Raw genomic sequence first — 19203 nt, forward strand, 5'->3', positions numbered from 1 at the left:
TCAACATTGAGTAAATATCTTAACGTTAATTCTTTCTTCCTTCTCTTTTTCTTTGTAGATAGAAAGCAAAAAGAAAGCAAAACAGAAACAAAGGTTTGACACAGATGAAAGAGGTAAGGAATATTGTTGTTTTTATTTAATATTGTCTTTGAGTATCAGTCAAGAAATATTATATTGATTGTAGTTATCGTTTACAGGCTCAGATTGCATTTTACAAGGTTATATTAAGAAATTAGGCGGTCCTTTTGCCAGCGCGTGGCAGACGCGTTATGCTAAACTGTACCCCAATCGATTAGAATTATATCCTGAATCCACAGTGAAGCCAGAACTTGTTTTCCTTGGTCAGGTAAGAAATGAATTAAATAATGTTGATACAGTTCTACAAAGATCAAATGATGCAAAAAGTAGTATAGTGTCATTTAAGCATTAGCAACTTAATATTTCTAAAAGTTGTACCACGCTTTTAACCCTTTGCACTCAGAAGGTTCTCACTAGAAATATTTTAACGTTTTCTGATGAGATAAAGATGATATTTTATTTCAATATTTCTCAAATTGATGCATTATACGGAGTATAATATTAAATATCAAATTTTATAGTTTTACCGTGTGAAATCAAATGGTGAGTGAAAGTTACCTCTCGAGTGCAATGGGTTAATATAAACTAAACCCAAACTAATATCAGTATTTTATCCGAAACTTTCAGGTAGAAGAAGTCAGTGCGGATCTTCAACAAGTAAAAGGAGAACAGTGTATTATCGTTCGTAAGAGAGATGTAAAAATAGTGCTCACAAATCCAGTAAGTAATACATTTCTATCCGTATTTTAAGAAAAAATGACATCATAACGTTTAATCTTTCAGGATGAAATCAGTTTAAAAGAGTGGGCGGTATCGTTGAGGTCCGCGCACAAGTATTCTATGGAAATGTTGGGAAACATGGCGAAGAAGGCTGGCAAAATCTATGGAACGAATGGCAACTAGCCCAATGCTGTTACCTGTATGCCGTTGTCATACTCCAGCCCCACTGCCTACCAGCAGCAGCAACTTTTTTTATACTGAGAATCACACGGAGAAAGAAAGAGGGAAAGAGAGGGGGAGAGAGAGAGAGAGAGAGAGTGAGAGAGAGAGTGAGAAAGAGAGAGAAAGAGAGAGAGAGAGAGGCCATTGAAGAATTCCAAGGAGAATGGCACCGAGTGGCGTCTTTCCACAATTGGAACCAAAAGTGTATCTAGGTCTCGTGAACTTTGAACGGCGGATAGCGTCGCGCTGTATAGAGACTCTAGGAAGTAGTGTCGTACGAATCGTCACTTCGTTATATTTGTACGTTAGCTGTATGTGCAATGTGACGTAGAAATTAGCAATTGATCAATGCCCATTCAGTATACACTCTTACGAATACAAAATTCGCGGACACAGGAAATTGTACACTCGTTACACGCGGTACACGCATAGACATAAACACACACGACACGCAGACGACACGGACAGAAATGCAACCAGTAGTATATTATTGTTATATCGATACGAAAAGTATGCCCTGGCCCCGATTATACTTCTCTACCGTTTTATACCGTTCGTTTACTTAATTTATTTAACTAACGCAGGACAATTTTATATTGTGGTTACGTATTAGTAACATGCGCGCAAATTCGTTTATTTATTGTGTTGAAAGAGATATGAGAGAAAGAGAGAGTGAGAGTGTGAGAGTGTGAGAGAGTATGTATGTGAGAGAAAGTGAGAGAAAGTGAGAGAACGAGAGAGCTCGAACAGTTTGTACATTGTCGGTAGCCAACCGAAGATGGTTATAATAATTGTATACGCTCGAGTAGGTACTGGCGAGTTCGCTCCGGCAATAAAATTGTGCGACGAACGCAGACTTTGTATATATTTCTTTATTCCACTTGGTCCTGTATACAAAATGATGGAAAAGGAACAGAAGTAGATGCATAAATTGAGAATACTGAGAAAGTTGATATTATTATGAAAAAAGCAATCATTGTCCTTTACTTCTTTTACACAGTGTTGTACAGCAACCATAGTGAAGACTCGTTTATCTTTAGAAATCTTGAATGACGACTATTATAGTATTGCACTGCATGTATAACCTTTTTTTATACATGTGTAAGGAAAATATCTTTCAAATTGTTTTCTACGACTCATTCGTTATCACTATACAGAATGTCGGACATAGAATATGACAAACTGTTTTTGACAACTATTTTAGCAATTATTACTGACAATAAAAATTGTTACTGACATAATTTTGTTTTTCTTTTATACCAAACGAGCCATCCGATAATAAGATATAATAAATAAAGGAACTTCATTTATATATGTAAAAGCAATGGAGAATTTTAATGTTATTAGCAATAAGTCTTCTAGTATGCTAGATCTCTTTTACTTTGCTTATTGTCACCTGATTGATTCTTTAATTTAAACATTTAAAATATTACAACACACTATCATCAAAAATCAAACGAAAATAATGACAGTTCTTGTGATAGTGATAACGATCATTAATTGAAAAAATCAGTTATTATAACTATTACACAGAAAACGAACTTCTATTAGTTTTGAATCATATTAGTAACTTATTTTCGGAAATTCTCAATATTAGGTAAGTATATGTTTTACAAAGATATACTAAAAAATAACTTATAAAACTTTTTGTGCTAAACATAGTCTGAATTGAAAACAAACGCAAGTGAATACTCGTTACATGAATACTCTAAGTACAAATTCTGTCACAAACATTGGTACACATTTGCAAACATTTTATGAAGTCATACAGCTATGTTATTTGACCGCTTTTGTTAATTGTTTTACCACTTAAAGACACATTCATTAACACTAGAACTACCGAGCATTTAATACAATTAATAATGTAATCCCTATAAAAATTGTAATAATAGATTATTTTCAGTTCCTTCAGACATTCATTATAGTACTCAAGTGAAACTATTTATTTTCAAAATCATTTGGAATGATAATGCCTTTAAAATATCAATAATTACTAAACAAAAAAATCGAAACCAGTCATTTTAACTGTTACAGTACTTCTACTGTTAATTGTTTCACTTGTCCCGAATTTCTTTTAAAAATCTAGCTAATTGAGGATCCACATCAACGGAATTAAGTCTCCGTTCCAGAGCCTCGAAGTCGACTCTTTCCAACCATGACGCTGGGTCGACGTCTTTGTGTGGAAGGGGACACAATAATCGTTCCACCGCACCGCACAAGCCGCACCAACTTCTAAAATTTAAGGACTCATTGATCTCGCCGATCACAGACTTCAAGTAGGCCTCTTGTTCATCGGTTATCGGCTTTCCGATAACGTCTTGAAGAGCTTCGCGAATGTCATCGGGTAAAATGTATCTGGTGGTTCGTAACGCATCCTCTTGAAATTTATTGAAAGCTCTACCGAAGATCAATTTCCTTCCGGATGAAATGGAAACGTGTTTGCCGAGGTAATCCGAAACTGTTAAATCTGAAAGAAATTATGTTGATTAGTGTCAGTTGCTGGCAATCTGTTCTGACACATGTAAATAGCATTACTATAATAAAAGACAAATTATTCAAAGATTATGATTCAAAGAAAAAAGAAGAAATTTTAACACTGGGATTCAAACTTCTGACCTCCAGAGTTATAGCTGCAGATGCTACCAATGTTGATACAACTTGTTAAACTAAAGTAAACTTAGACTTCGTATAAGTATGGAGTTATAATACTATACTATATAATGAGATTTAATTAATATAATATTAATATACTACACAATATCTACATATATATATATACTACACAACATGAATAGTGTTTCATTTAGACACAGATTTTTATGTCTGTCACTCTCGTCTGAGTGGTCAGATTCCAGAAACTAACACAGAGACTTTGCTCGCGTTTTCATTAAAAAACTTTAATTGTCAATAACTCGAAATCGTAGCAAGAAATGCAGTTTATATATTCGGATTTTTTATTTCTAATATCATGACAATAATAAAATGTCAGAATTATAGTTGAAATATAAGTCGTAGCTACTTGTTACGTTGTTATACGTACTGCGTAGACTCTCTCCGTCAAGGATTTCGAAGCGAACCACTTGACGGGAAAATACTCTTGGTGTATTTGCTACTTTAGAGTTCGAGAATGCTTGATGTCCTCTTGTACGTGAATAGCCTTCGCCCTTAGCTCGCAGAGCTTCCTCTAACGCAAGTCTCCTCTAAAGATACAAACGAAAATTTCAATTGGTATAATCATTTTGCACATCAATCTTAACACTAATCATACAAATGTATCAGTCTATATCAAATAATTAATAAACAAAAATTTCAGTTGGTATAATCCTCGACATCCTAACACGTGTTCCCTAAGATATTTCTAGACCGCGGATTTTTATGAAGCTATAGGGAATCTGGAAATGTAAAATTGCACAGAATTCACGGAAAACGAAAAAATCTATAAAATATCGAAAGTGTAGTGCTTTCTATAATATCTGTTAAGAATAATCATTATCCACGGTGGTTCTATTTTTCGAATTATATTCATGAAATTTTTAATTTGCATAAAGATCAGATGCTCAGATATCTCACTAATTCCGGTGTTCACCTTAAGTGAGAATTCTGCTTCCACTTTGTCCCGATCTAACTCTCGGAGTAAGTGTTTTAAAATGTCTATATCGATGAAACTGACAGGCGTCGCGGGAGGTACTGTTGTAGTTATCTTCTTGGGAGTCAATGACGGATTTTCTGTGTCCTCATTCGTTGTATGAACTCTGCAATAAAAACAAAAAGAACGAAGCGTTTCTTCCAAATTTTCGGTAGTAAAATGTTACACGAGCTCAGCAGCGAAAGTAAATGATACATCAAGGAGTTAACCCTTTGCACTCGAGAGGTGACTCTCAGTCATCACGTGATTTGATGCAGTAAAACTATAAAATTTGATATTTAATACTGAACTGTATGTAATGCATCGGCGTGTGAAATATTGGGATAAAAAAGCTTTGTTTCTTAATTTACACGTGATTTCTCTTTGAGTTCATTTCAAAAAACATCGTACTTGTCTAGTTGGACAATGTTAAATATTTCTAGTGAAATACTTCCGAGTGCAAAAGGTTAATAATAAGGAAATTCAATATTTTTACTAACGAAGTCCTTCTGGAACCATCCCCTATATGCGATATTTGAGTTTCTGTTGGTTCCAACAAATCGTGGACTTCTGTGTGTTGCCTGTAAGTTGAACCGCTGCGATTCTTCCCTTTACGCAGGCGTTTCCCTCTCCGGCGAATGATTCCGAGATCCTTGTTTGTTCTTCCTGTATTTTCCTCTTCTACGACTCTACTTGAACTCTTGATGAATGAAAGATTCTTTTATTGTTTAATACAGACTTTTATCAATAACATACACAATATATGAAACATATAACATATGAAAATATTAAGGAATAATTAATATTTAAATTAATTTCAATTAAAAGTAAATTAAGAAATAGGACTGTTTTATTTCGATGCTCAGTGTGTTGTTACATTGAATTTAATATTAGATTTTTAGTGTCGCCATTTTGTCGGGCCGAACTAATGGCGGCCGAGAGTCGCCTCCCGAGTGCAAAGGGTTAACAATACATTCTTTCCATTTTGTGTATTTTTCTTTGTGAAATCGTGCGGCTATAGTTTTAATATGTCGAAGAAGTGTCTTGCGTTTAAATAATTACCTATTTTCTTAATCTTAAAATTGAAAATGTGGAATCTGCTTTACCAACAGCTGATACTAACGACTCTATTTTATATATATTTTCTCATATGAAATTTCAATAAAATATCTTTATAATTTAATTCAATTCAAACCGAAAAAAGTGAAATATATGATTGGATTGAATAGAAAATAAGATCTAGTCCACACAGTGGTGAAAAGAGATGTTTTCAAGAAAAACTTGAAGTCTGTGTAATTAATATCTACATAAATGTAGCGAAAAAATATTACAATACATTTTAAAATTAACCTTCTATTTTGATTGTATTGAATTTACAAATAATTCTTACCGGCTCATATATTTCTTCACGTGGACTCGAAGATGACACGTCCGCCAACGGCTTCGGTGAACGTGATCGATGTCGAACGAATGATTTTGGTGCAACGATTCTGGCTTTACGAGAAGTTGGCGGTGGTTCTAGAGTCAAAGCATGCCAAGTAAAAGTTTCATTTTCCTAAGAACATAAAGAATATTAAACCGTTAGTCTATCACAATTTACTGTTTCAATGAACATATCAGTAACCGTTTTATACTTTACAGAAACTTTGAAATCAGAATACTACTCTCGTTCTCAAAAAGTTAAAAGTGATGAAACTCGCGATGAAAACGTCCAACCGAATTCAACAAATTTAAATGTCATTCCTCTCGTATAAATGAAACATTACTTGTCTATTATCACTCTTTAACCTCCAGAATAAATATAAACACAGACGAAGCATCAGATGCTTTTCTTCTCTTACTAAATTATTAACGATAAAGCAGTTCTATCGAGCACAGTTGAAAAAGAAGTCATAGGACAACGAGTTAAATGCAAATAAAATAATGGTACCGCCACATAATTACAAACCATCTGTTTCTTTGAGTTTGCCCTGAGGTCCAAGATCAAAGTGGTTCGTTCTTGAGGATTGCAGGTCGCTGGCAGATCATCTTGAGGTCTGTTGGTCAACGCAGGCCCACTGGCAAGCGTAGGTGCAGGTGTCAGTGGTCTGGAATCGGTCTCGGTGTATTTGCGAAATAATTCCTCTGGAACGGCGGCTGTGTCCACGTTAAATCCCTCCATGTTTTCGGTCGGTCCAGCCATGTCTGCAGTGCCAGTAGCTGCCGCTACACTTGCCCTAATCATGTCCATTTCTTCTGGTAGCAGCAGAGCTTTGCCTTCGGTGGCCTAGTAAATCCTTAGCATTAACTTTCTGATCCTCCAACTTAGTCCATAAATGTGCTAGTTTACAGCAGGAACATGGACAATCTGATTCTCAACTGTTGATAGATCAACACTGAAATTACGTCTCTGAGAGCTAATTTATTACGAGGCAGAGCTTTGTCTTCAGTTGCCTAGTAAACCCTTAGCATTAACTTTCTGATTCCTTAACTTAGTTCGTAAATGTGCTAATTTTCAGAAGGAACACGGACAATCTGTAGCTAATTTATTACGATGCAAAGCTTTGCCAGCGTTTGCCTAGTAAATGCTTAGGATTAACTTTTTGATTCCTCAACTTAGTTCATAAATGTACTAGTTTTCAGAAGGAACATGGATAATCTAGTTCTCAGCTATCGATAGATCAACACTGAAATCAGGCCTCTGGAAGCTAATTTATTACGACGCAGACTTACTAACACGTGCGCTTCTAGCGTCCTAGTTTTAAACTGAATGGCGATCCACGTGCCGTAAATCTTAAAACAGGCGCAGCTAGGCTCAGATCGACTTGCAGCACTTAATATTTGTTTAGTTGTTTCGAATAGAAGTTAATCTGACTGCGAGAAAAATTGTTGAATGAATTCTTCTTGCAATTAGTGGAGTATTTTTGTACCTTTTTCAGAGACAATTCTTGTGACAAAAGAATCGTTGTTATACTATTGTCTTGAATATCGAATGACGTTGCATTAGGTCGCTAAGATAAACGAGGCATCTGATATTGTACTAGAATATAAATAATTATAATTGTAATTATAATTATATTAATTTTATAAATGTAGACGATGGAATTTCTCGAGAAACAACGAATTTATTATCCAGCTTTTAGGAGAGAAATTTTTCATGTGTTAAGAGTAAAATTACCGAACAATTAGAGTCATTTATTTCCAATTGTTAATCTAAATTCCAAACTTTGAGTTAAATAATTTTAAACAAAAGTTCTAAAATTAAATATAATAGGTTTCTTGAGATTAGAAGAGTTTCTTAATTTTGTGTTTGTACAGATCCACTTTAACAGAAAATCTTTCGCAAAAACACTTTGATAATTTAAGTACTTGTAAAATACAAGTGTTCAAGTGAGTCAATTTGACCTGTTCAGTAGTTTTAGTGTTAAAATAATGCACATGTACCGGGTAATCAAAGTTATTGCTCCGACATGTATAATCTTACAAAGACAACCTGTGAAATGTTAAAATAAGATTTCTTACCCATGAATCTTTAGCTCGTCGCAGTACTTCTTTGGCTTCGCAGTCAGCTGGATGATTACACAGTACAGAACAACCATAAGGGTATGGATTAAAGAGACCAGAAAAGGGTCGAAGTATAAGAGGAGCTGGTTTAGAAATTCCTGAAAGTTCTACACGCTAAAACACAAAATACCTTCTAGTTTTCTTAAACTTTTACAGTACAATAAATTGGATCCTACTTCATTTAATTTTCACAAGAAATATAACCGAAATAAAAATTTACATCTTGACTGCTGGTGTCACGCACTATGTGTGACTTGTATCAGAAAACGATTAATGAAATAAGTAATGTAGTAAATTAAAAGTACCTAATTTATTTATTTATAAGCTTTGTGTATCTGAAAATAGTTCTCAATAATAAATTCTGAGTTGATTAACATTTAAAATCTGATCTATTAATACATTATGGAAATTTTAAAGAATACCTTAGTTTTAAGACGACGTATTGGTTGAATACGTGCTTCCAATAATCCTGTTGCACTTGTGATATTCGACATTGTCGTCCACAAAATTCTTACCACTGTACCTGGTATGTTCGAAATTACTGCTAATACTAACGAAACAGCTGCGAGCTGCCTCGAGTCGCGTTGCTATGTGTATTTGATTGATCGATCGACGAAATTATACTATTCGGTACGAAGTACCTTCTCAAGAATTTTAACAATAATTTCGTAAAAACAAACTTTTCAAAGACTTTTATGCCACTTTGCTAAGAAATAATTGTTCAAGGATTTTAACGTTACTTTTGTAAAAGCTAATCTTCCAAAGACTTTTATGGTATTTTGCTAAAAAGCAACTTTTCAGAGATTTCTATCGCACTTCGCTAAAAAGTAATCGTCCAAAAACCTTCGTGCCACTTTGTTAAAAAGTAATTGCTCAAGGATTCTAACAATACTTTGGTAAAAAGTACCTTTTCATTAACAATACTTTGGTAAAAAGTACCTTTTCATTAACAGTACTTTGGTAAAAAGTACCATTTCAAAGACTTTTACAGCACTTCGCTGAAAACTAATTATTCAAGAATTTTGATGAAACTTTCCCTTATTAGACTCCAATAAACATTTATTGTGACTGTCAGTATGTTCTCAGGGCTCTTCTTTCGAAAAGCAGACTATAGTCTCATTAGACAGGCCGCGAACACCTCAAGATGTATCGAGATGTGTCGGCGACGGCGCGCCGTTGGCGATGGTATTCCGGTCGATTCCGTTGGCAGCTCTGTTGGATCGGTTAACCTGGCCCAGATACTAAGCCGGAACTGCTGGAGGAATCAATGACCTTGGCACGAGTAATGCCAGGACACGCGTCTGCGAGGAAGAAAGTTTCATTTGCATTTGTTGCGCTGCGAAGCGGAATCGAGAATTCCATCCTCGTAACCAGACTTTTGACCGCTTCTCACTTGAAACGAGAGTACCTAACCACGGATGTCATAAAATAATGATTTCCATGGAAACAGAGGTCTAGGACCTTTTCTACGATAAAATGGGAACTTATAATACCAATACATTCACGTTGCCATTCATCGATATTTCTTTCTTCCTTTTGTCTCCTCTCATTTGTTGTCTTTTGATCATCGAACATCGATCACGACAATTATCAAAAATGTAATTATTGTATAAACTTTGATAACATAACATTTGTTATGAGAAATACACAGAAGATTCATCGATATCGATGGAATTGAACTTGAAACTTGATGTTTCGTTTGTAAGTAGTTGAACCATTTTCATCCTTCTCCTAACATATTTTTCTTTTCATTTAAAAGCTGGTATTTAACACTAATTATTCAACCTTGTTTTCATATGTTAAACTAACTAAGATTTGAACTGTTTAAAATTATATAAATATTATTATTTCGCCGGTATTTAACATTGTTCCATTTTCATTGTTAATTAACCGATGTCTAACCCTTTAACACCAACCATAATGGCACTTTTCCTAGCGTAACTAGTCAAATAACTAGCTACAAAATAGCGATAGACAAATTAGATGATAAATTCTTTTTAGTGGAAACAGCAACAAAAGAAAGAATGAAAATTCAGAAACCAATTAATCAGACAATACAGGAGCTGCTATAAACTTCAATGAACAAAGGAAAACGCAGAATTTGAAATCCGGCCGTTTCATCGGTCCTCAGTTAGGTTACTGTTAATGCATTTTATTTAAAGTAATTTAATATAATTTGCGATTCTTTCATAACCTTCAACGTGATTACGTTCACGATTAAGTATCATCGATGAGAATACTTTCAAATATGTGTTTATATACTGTAGTATCGCATAACGTAATGATTAATATTAAATTTTATCTTCCTCGGTTGGTGTGGCGTTACTGATTATAATTTCAATTGCGTCGCTGTTTGTCAAGATTTTCGTGTTTACTTAGAAAAAAATGGCGTGCACAGTTTCACAGCTTATCTCTAAAGACGGTATCAAAGAATATTTCCCGACTGTATTTACATGGGTACACCTATATCATGAATCACATTTCCTTGTACAATGCTAGATGCAACAACACTGAATTCAGCAATAATGACGTAGGTGTTGAGAATAGCATTAACATCATCACTAAAATCAACGTACAAACGATTACCATGTAATCCTGATAAATAATATCATATTACTTTCAGTATTCAACTTTTCATCCATCAGAAATTATACACACTACCAAACACAAAAGACGCTTCATATACAATAACAAACTTTAAATTAATCAATTAATTAATTAATATCCAATCATTAACACGTTCAGTGACACGTGTACCATAAATGGTACACGCCAATTTCTACAAGAAAATATCTTTAACAATATCAAAATATATAAAAGTTACCAAAAACTTGAATATAAGTTAATATTTTATTAAAAATATCAATACAGTTCACGAGCAAAATATGACCGAAATTTCCGTGGCACAGAACGTGTTAATAGAACTGCTTCCTATCACTAATGAAGTTCCTATAACAACCACCATACCACACAATTCATTTCCCAAAGTATAATAATATTCCACATTATTAATTGTCCCACATTAGACACCATTACCTTAACAATCCTTTATTCAGTTTACTTAGTAATAAATTGAATTAAAATTAGTAAGAAATTATAAATATTTGAAATTATTTTTGATTAATTTATTAAGTCCGAAACGGATAAATTATTGTCCCATATTAGACACCATTACCTTAACAATCCTGTGAAAAACGCGAGGAAAATAAGGGCAACGATGCCAGGCCCAGTGAAGTTAGCCCGAGTCCCCTAGCGGCGGGAGCAGGATCTTCAGGATGCGCGCCACTGAAGGTTCGAGTTCGTTCGAGTTCCGCGGGTGACGTCATATGACGAACCATCACTATGATCATGCACCAAGCAATTAACCCTTTGCACTCGGAAGTTTTTCATTAGAAATATTTGTATTTATTATTTTATTTATTAATATCTGTATCAAATTAAGTGGCGACTAAGAGACACCTCTCGAGTGCAAACGGTTAACTTCCCAAAACATAATAATATTCCATATTACCAATTATCCCACATTAAACACCATTACCTTAACAAGTCTCCCTATCCCCCCCTCCCCAAGAAAATAAGTGACACAAAACGCAAATCCTTTCCGTAACAATAAACGTGAAAAACGCGATAAAATAAGGGCAACGGTGCCAGGCCCAGTGAAGTTAGCCCGAGTCCCCTAGCGGCGTGAGCAGGATCTTCAGGATGCGCGCCACTGGAACGTTCGAGTTCCGCGGGTGACGTCAGACGCGGCACCAACAAGTCAGATGACGAGCCATCACTATGATCATGCACGATGACGTTGCCAAGGCAAGAGAACGCGACGGCGAGCTCAAGAAGAGGAAGGAATAACAGGAACTCGTTTCGTTCCGTTCCGTTCCGTTCCTCTCCTCATCGGCCAGTTCTTTCCAGCGCCTCGCAACGTCGACTTCGCGGCCGTTCAATCGTGGTGCCGAACCGCGCTGGGAAACGAGTTGCTCCATCCGCTCGGCGACTTCCTTCTTACAAATTACCACTGTACAACACGATATCGTTTCGAATGACAGCGACCCGGTTAACCGAGCGCGCCGTTTCTACGCTGTCACTACCGAAAATCGCTTCGACACTTGGACTACCGTGTCATTCGGACTCGAGTGACATAACCTGTATCGAAAATTCATTTTCTCTGCGATGCGTCGGTTAAACTGAATTTTCTTGGGTCGACAAGTCGTGAGAATATCGAGGGATCGACTGATATTAGAATCTCGATTTTTCTGTTCTTCTTTCGTTCAGGAACATAAGTTTCATTGTACCAGTAATTCAATGACCGATTCAGCGGTCAACGTATTGAATCTGTGTCGCGGATCGGCAAGGTCGATGGCAATGAAGGATCGAATTGTTGTCGATCTCCGTGATCGATTGGCTTAGTTCAGTTTTTACTCGGAATTTTGTTTCTTCGCAGTTGCGTGTGTCGTTTGCGGAGCTCTGTGGAACTTTCTTTGAAATTTTCTTTAGAATTTTCTGTGGAATTTTCTTTGGACTTTTCTTTGGAATTGCTCGTTACTGGTTGAATGGATGGGAATTTAGTTCTTGAGTAAATGAATAGAATAGTGTGAGGAACGGTTATTACTCGGAGATGTTTGAACAGCGAGATGTTGAATATTCGATCGACGAATGTTTAAATTTATTTCGAACGTCACTTGAGTTTCCTTTCGTGGTCCGATTGATAATAGGAGTTGCTGTGCGATTGTTGGTTGGGAAGCTAGCATATTGGGAGCCGTGATTTTGAAATTCCCATCCACCATAGGACGTCGGGCATCCACGTGGATAAATCGTCTACGTCATCGTGCGAGCAAGTTAAGTATCTTATTGACGATTCTCCTCTCGCGAAATTATGCACCGTGCGTTACACAACTAAAATGTTTCTTGTCTGGGTAATACCGTGGAATATTCAGTATTTATACTGTCCGCTGGGAAACGGAACTTTTCTGTGTATTAATATTAACCCTTTGCGGAATGTCGACATTTCGAGATGAAAGTTTCGTATTTGGAAGACTAAGTCGCTGACGAATCATTTGATTACTCGAACAGCAAGAGATCAGTACGTAGTTTCACTTTTTTTAATATTAATTATAATTATGATTTACATTTGAATTACTATAATTCACTCAATTAACCCTTTCGGCAGTTTTTCACTAGAAATATTTTAACATTTGACGATGGTATAAAAACGATATTTTGTGGAATTAATTCGAAGAAAAATCATACGTTTAAGGAACAAATCTATTTTATTTCAATATTTCTCAAATTGATGCGTTATACTGAGTATAATATTAAATATCGAATTTTATAGTTTACTGTGTGAAATCAAATGGTGAGTGAGAGTCACCTCTCGAGTGTAAAGAGTTAAACGATGATTATTTAAAAACTTATTAGAAAACTTGTTATTATCCATATTAGAAATAATGCAACCTAAGGCGATGACGTTTAGCAAAATAACCGTGCAATAATGATAACGTAATTCAATCAAATACTTTGATATTTTTTCGTACTTCGTGTATTTTGTTCCTTAAAATCATAAAAATAATAATAATAATAATAATAATCTGATTAAAATAATTAAGAAATTGATAGGTAATTCAGCTGCATCTGCTGAAAGATTCGTATATTTTATAGAATCTCCGTCCGCAAAGGGTTAAATAGCAAATTATTACCCGTTGTCGTTAGTATTTATTGATCATTTTATAGTGCATATTTTTTTACATCGTAAAATTGGCTGTTGCAAACAGGAACTTGCAAATGAATCAACTGTACCATTTTATATTCGTATAATAGCTCGATGTTAATGCCGGAAAGAGTTTATTAATGGATTATTATTATTATTTATGAATAAAATTGTATTATAGTGAATGGGACTCAGATCTTTCAGGTTTGAATGGTAAAAGCAGGAATCGAGTGTAATCATTAATACAACGATGAAGATTTTTGTAATTTTCAAAGATTTATTTAATTACTGTTATAATCATTACTCCATGGATATTGATGTACAGTGTAGTATATTTAAATACGTTACAGGTTATCAAAGCTGGTTTACTGTACTCATTATTGTGACGCACTAGGTAACACTTGTTTCAATGAAGACTGCGTCAGCACCTAATTCTGATTTTTTCGCTGACGTTATTCATAGTCATGAGTTTTCTACGGTACGCTTGTTTCCTACTCGTACGCAGTGTTGTCCTAACCAATCCGTAGTGTTTCGAGTGAAAGGCAGAAATGAATGGTCCAACTGTGCTACAATTTTTCTATCTGTATTATTTTTTTCTTTACCTAATTTTTCTGTATAATACAATTCTATCCATAATGTACAAATTGTTGTAAAATGTGTCGTTTAAAATTTATTGGAAATTATGATGCAGCTTCCAACACGTGCTGGTGACGGTACTTTTATTTATTTCATTTAATTTATTTAGTAATAATCATTGAGTATTAATCAATTAAATCAAAAATAGTAAGAAATTATAAATATTCGAAATTCTTTTCAATTAATTTATAAAGTCCGAAACGAATAAAGAAATACTCTAAATAGACATCAACAAGTGGCATGATGTTTTAAACGAATTTATTTCATATTACATACCACTGAGCTGATAAAAAAATTATCTCAAAAAACTTCGAACATTAAATAACAATAAAAGGCACAAGATTCGTCTAACCTGCTTATCAAAACCTCAGAATCAATCCTAAAAGATTATATCAAACTTTAGTAAAATTATCAAATTGCACCAAAATTGAGAAAGAAGAGTTCTTATTGCGCTAGATATGAAATCCGTTGCACATGTATGTAAATGAAAACTTCCTCAACTGAATCATCAGATGCAGACAGTGAGTGATTCATGTTCGCAATCTGCTTCTGTTTTCAATGTAAAATTTCGAATACACGTCTTAATTAATATTTAAAAAATTCTATAATTGATATATAATATATAATTAATTGATATATAATATAATTATTAAATTATTAAATATGGAATATAATTAAGTTATAAGACAAATTAAACCATAGGTTTTTTAATTAACCCTCTGTAGGCCCATGTAACTTTGAAGTCACATATCAGTATATTGGCGTCTTGTTGATTTATTTCATTTTGCACTCAAAGTGGTGAATAAAATTAAATAATCAGTTAACTTCAACTTTTATCTGGTGAAAGTTTAACATCATTGTAACTTGAAAGTTACAGAATATATTCGTTTGATGGTGTGGATATTTATTAATTTTGCGCTGCATAGATTTTGTTATAATCATGAACAAAAATTCGGCCCATAGAGGGTTAAATTATATAGGATATAATTAACTTGTAAGACAAAGTAATATAGATGTTTTTGATGGAACCTTTTTTTTCTATTGGGTGGCCGTGTAAGTACTCACTGGAAAGATCGCACGACGAACCGCATAAATTATTGGCGTCAGTTCCGTTCGACGGGAATTCATAGAGTTTCTACGTAATCGAAACTAGTGCCAATTGCTTCTGCCGACACAATTCTACTTCGGCTCCTCCACATCCTATTCGTGCCCGGGTTACGAGCCGATTATCTCCCACTGTGCACAACACCTTTACTCCTCCATGATATTTAACAGAATCGTTTATAAATAGATCGTGGAAGTTTATGTAAATTCGCAACTTTACAGGCAAATGAAAAAACGACCAAATGAAAAGGAAGAAATTTATTAAAGATTCAATCGTTTTCGTGTAAATGAAAAATTTTGTTGAAACTAAAATTTTATTAAATGCGTTTAAGTTTCTTATAAGAATAATAGATGTACTTTTATAACAATTATTTACGTTAAACTATTCGAATTTATTTATAAACGTAAATTAAATTTAAAAGAAAATCGTACGAAAATGTTTAAATTATTTTCAAGATGAACGCCGATCTGGCTTGTTTTTCGAAACGGGATACAAATTCTCAATAATCGAAATTTCTGTTATTTAACATTAATATAAATATATTAACATATCGAAAATTATACGTTTAATCAACCACAATGTAAATCACGGAACATACATTTTACTAATTACAAAATAGCATAGGTTTGTTATCTTGTTAAAGGATCTACACGTGTTTTCACTACCTGTTAATTCCAATGATACGATTTAAAAATGACCGTGCAAATAGTTTTCCTTATTTAACAAAGTTAAAAATATTCATTCTCCGAGCGGTGAGATATAACGTTACATAACCACTTGTACACGAAACATTGTCTTTTGCGCGGGCATTATGCAAAAGTAAATATTAGATAAGAGCACATATTTTGAACACCGATAGCACTTTCCTACGAAGAAATATTTATCGAAAAAATGTCGTGCAAATAGCTATGGGACACAGAACACATTCAAAAGCATTGTTCTTTCTTTGTTTCGGGAGAAACCGTTCACTAATCTCGGTGGAAAATTTTTCGGCCGAAAAAAAGTAGAGAGACGTAGAAAAGGATTTCGTCAGTAATTTTGGTCTGTGACTTCTTCTCTGTGAACCATAACGATATGATAAAACGACGTCTGCTAATTGGATAAAGATCCGTGAACTATCCTCGAATTTACGTAACACGCGAATTTGCCACTTAATGAACGATAATAAGAATGACAACGATGAAAATATCTGTAAGTTGAAATATCGTCTTGGAGAACCAGGAAAGTCGTGCTCTAAACTTAAAAGCTGTCTCGTGGAATGAATTTCAGGAAAAGTCTTTTCACGTTGAAAAATGAGAATTACTGTTTTCAGCTTTTATTTATATAAACACCGTTGTGATTCTTTGAAATTTTTTTAAGAGATCTTACACTGAGAAGTAGAGTACAGCTGAATAACATGACACACACCTGTGCACATTGAGGCTATTCTAAAGTGTGACTGAACGATCACGTGACACCAACATGTTACACTTATTTTATGGTTATGTTTAGAAAATTTAGTTAAAGGAAAGAAATTGATTATTCAAAATTGTTACACTTTGAGAATTCTATAGTTCCTTCTTTTATGAAGACGTGTACTGTTGCTCGAAAATATTTGATTATTTATTTGATTATTGAATAATGATATTTGTCGTCCCAGTGAAAATTATTAGTTTCTTTATATTTTTTTTTTACACTTCGATTATTTTTGAAGTTTTAGTATTTTTGAGGGACACTATATATTTTTCGTGTAGACTAAATTCTTTCACTGTTCTGAAAATATGTTAATACAAAATTTGAAAAATGTCACCGAAGGAAGGTAAAAAGAAAATTAGTGGATCAACCATTTGAATTCGATCGAAAAAGTTTTATGTAATTTGTCACCTTGTGATAGTTAATTTAGTCATGTCAAATTTAAATTCTATTTTAGTTCAATTAAAAAGAGTTTGCTGTTATTTTTATTATTTATTTTATCGTTAGAATTTAAATGTAGAGATCGTACAGAACGGAGCCATTACCGGTAGTGCTGAGCATCGATAAAACAGATTTTGTAACTTCGTATTTATGTTGCATTCAAGATGTCGCATGATTTAAACTCAGGAATTCTTTTAACGGTAAATTATTGATAATAAATGATAATAAATTCAGAAATTAATGATAATAATTCGCCAATGATTAATAACAGCCATTGAAAAATAAAATAATAGGGGAAATAATATTAGTACTCAAGTTACCTTTTAACATTTTCATGGACTTGTTTTAAAATATTTTACAATTATAATTTTTATATCTATTTTGGAAGGAATTGGAAATATCAACATAAATATCATTTCATGCGACACCACATGTCTAATAACAACCAGTTATCTCTTACAATAAAAATCCAGTAAAAACCATTTCGAATTAGAATATTTTAATCTATACTTTCAAAATCCTGTGAAATCCAATTGGTTTGAAATTTTGAATAGTAGTTCCCCTTAGATAGAAATAACGTTTGCTAAAAAAATTATTGTCGATTCGAAGCTGAAGATTAAAAATTTTACAAAAATCTGTTTTATCATTTTAGTGTCACTCCCTGTAACTTCTATACTCTAATTAAACTGACATTTTACATATGTCATTTTGCTTAGGGAAAATGTTTACGAGAACAATTTTTGATAATTCCAAATTTAAGGTACAAACTTTTATGAAAAAACGGTTTTACCATTACAGTGTCAGTCCCTACGTTACCGTCGGAGTATAGACAACCACCGTTTTATCACCGACGTAAGGCAGGACATTGGGAATATTAAGATACGCAAAACTATTTTTGAAAATGAACATAGAGGTTAGAAACATGTTTGTGATCACTAACAGGAGCATCTTCGTTATGTTCTAAATCTTAATGTAAAGCAATAATAATTTCGATAATTGAAAATGCAAACGGAATCACATATTTTATACTGACAGTGAATGATTTCAAATAGGATGTGTAATTGTTGAGAAAAAATAAGTAACTTAATAGTAATAAGCTTTTATCTACAATGAAACTGTTTGCAGAATTTTAACCCTATCGGATTTGACAGGTCTTTGGAAATTTTGACTTAATTGTTGTTTCAGTTATCATTGATTGCTCGTTATATTCAGTGTGTGATGAATAAGTTTTAGAATACAAAATTGGAGAACACGTTGTTCTGAAAGCTTTTCTTGAGGAAACATTACATTTTTTTTCAGAGACTGTTGTAAGTCTTTATTGAAGAATGAACATACAAACTCATATTTGAAGGATATCATCTGATGAGTGGTGCGCCCGGATGAGGTCTTCATCGGCCGTAAATAAATATCCACGGGTCGGTGGGACTTTCGTCCGTTTGCAAAACTCTTTAAATACGTCGAACAGAAATGTACTTACGGGAAATAATAATAATAATAAATAAAATTAATAATAATAATAATGATGATGATGATGATGATGATAATGATAACAATAACAATAACAATAGTAATAATAATTGAATGCATCAAACCCTCAAAAGATATGACGAATACATTAAACAAAATTCTAAACTATATAGAAGTTGTTCCATATTTAATGAAAATTATAATGCTTTATTA

At 33.7% G+C, this 19203-nt stretch overlaps 2 protein-coding genes across 7 annotated transcripts in view; one reads left to right on the plus strand and one right to left on the minus strand.

The window, feature by feature from the left end:
* The window catches only part of Gprk1 (G protein-coupled receptor kinase 1), a 39340-nt gene extending 37466 nt beyond the window's left edge, over positions 1 to 1874 (plus strand). For all 3 annotated transcript variants that reach the window (XM_031988031.2, XM_031988041.2, XM_076366045.1), the window contains 4 exons: positions 59 to 113; positions 198 to 346; positions 706 to 798; positions 862 to 1874. In XM_031988031.2, the coding sequence (XP_031843891.1) occupies positions 59 to 113; positions 198 to 346; positions 706 to 798; positions 862 to 981 (417 nt within the window). In that variant the 3' untranslated portion in view covers positions 982 to 1874. The remainder of the gene's footprint in view (positions 1 to 58; positions 114 to 197; positions 347 to 705; positions 799 to 861) is intronic.
* Positions 1875 to 11954, minus strand: LOC116431927 (uncharacterized). Of its 4 annotated transcripts, XM_076366047.1 has the most exons (9): positions 11364 to 11954; positions 8611 to 9489; positions 8147 to 8302; positions 6594 to 6911; positions 6036 to 6200; positions 5146 to 5363; positions 4607 to 4772; positions 4061 to 4220; positions 1875 to 3487 (listed from the first exon to the last, which is right to left on the minus strand). In XM_076366047.1, the coding sequence occupies exons 2-9, from the start codon at positions 8680 to 8682 to the stop codon at positions 3075 to 3077; spliced, it is 1668 nt and encodes a 555-aa protein (XP_076222162.1). In that variant the 5' UTR covers positions 8683 to 9489; positions 11364 to 11954; the 3' UTR covers positions 1875 to 3074. The 4 variants fall into 4 exon arrangements, with proteins under 4 accessions (XP_076222162.1, XP_076222163.1, XP_031843917.2 ...); XM_076366048.1 differs by lacking the exon at positions 8611 to 9489; XM_031988057.2 differs by having other exon boundaries at positions 5146 to 5345; positions 8611 to 11954.
* Positions 11955 to 19203: the final 7249 nt, after the last annotated feature.

This window comes from Nomia melanderi, chromosome 3, assembly GCF_051020985.1.
Source record: "Nomia melanderi isolate GNS246 chromosome 3, iyNomMela1, whole genome shotgun sequence".
NCBI classification, from domain to species: domain Eukaryota; kingdom Metazoa; phylum Arthropoda; class Insecta; order Hymenoptera; family Halictidae; genus Nomia; species Nomia melanderi.

Excerpts from the sequence above, each read along its gene's own strand:
- LOC116431927 (XM_076366047.1), bottom strand. The coding sequence starts at position 8,682 with ATGTCGAATATCACAAGTGCAACAGGATTATTGGAAGCACGTATTCAA. Across the intron at positions 5,364-6,035 it reads GTGAAGAAATATATGAGCCG|AATCTTTCATTCATCAAGAG; the intron begins GTAAGAATTATT and ends AAACAATAAAAG. Across the intron at positions 4,221-4,606 it reads AAGCAGAATTCTCACTTAAG|AGGAGACTTGCGTTAGAGGA; the intron begins GTGAACACCGGA and ends TTGTATCTTTAG.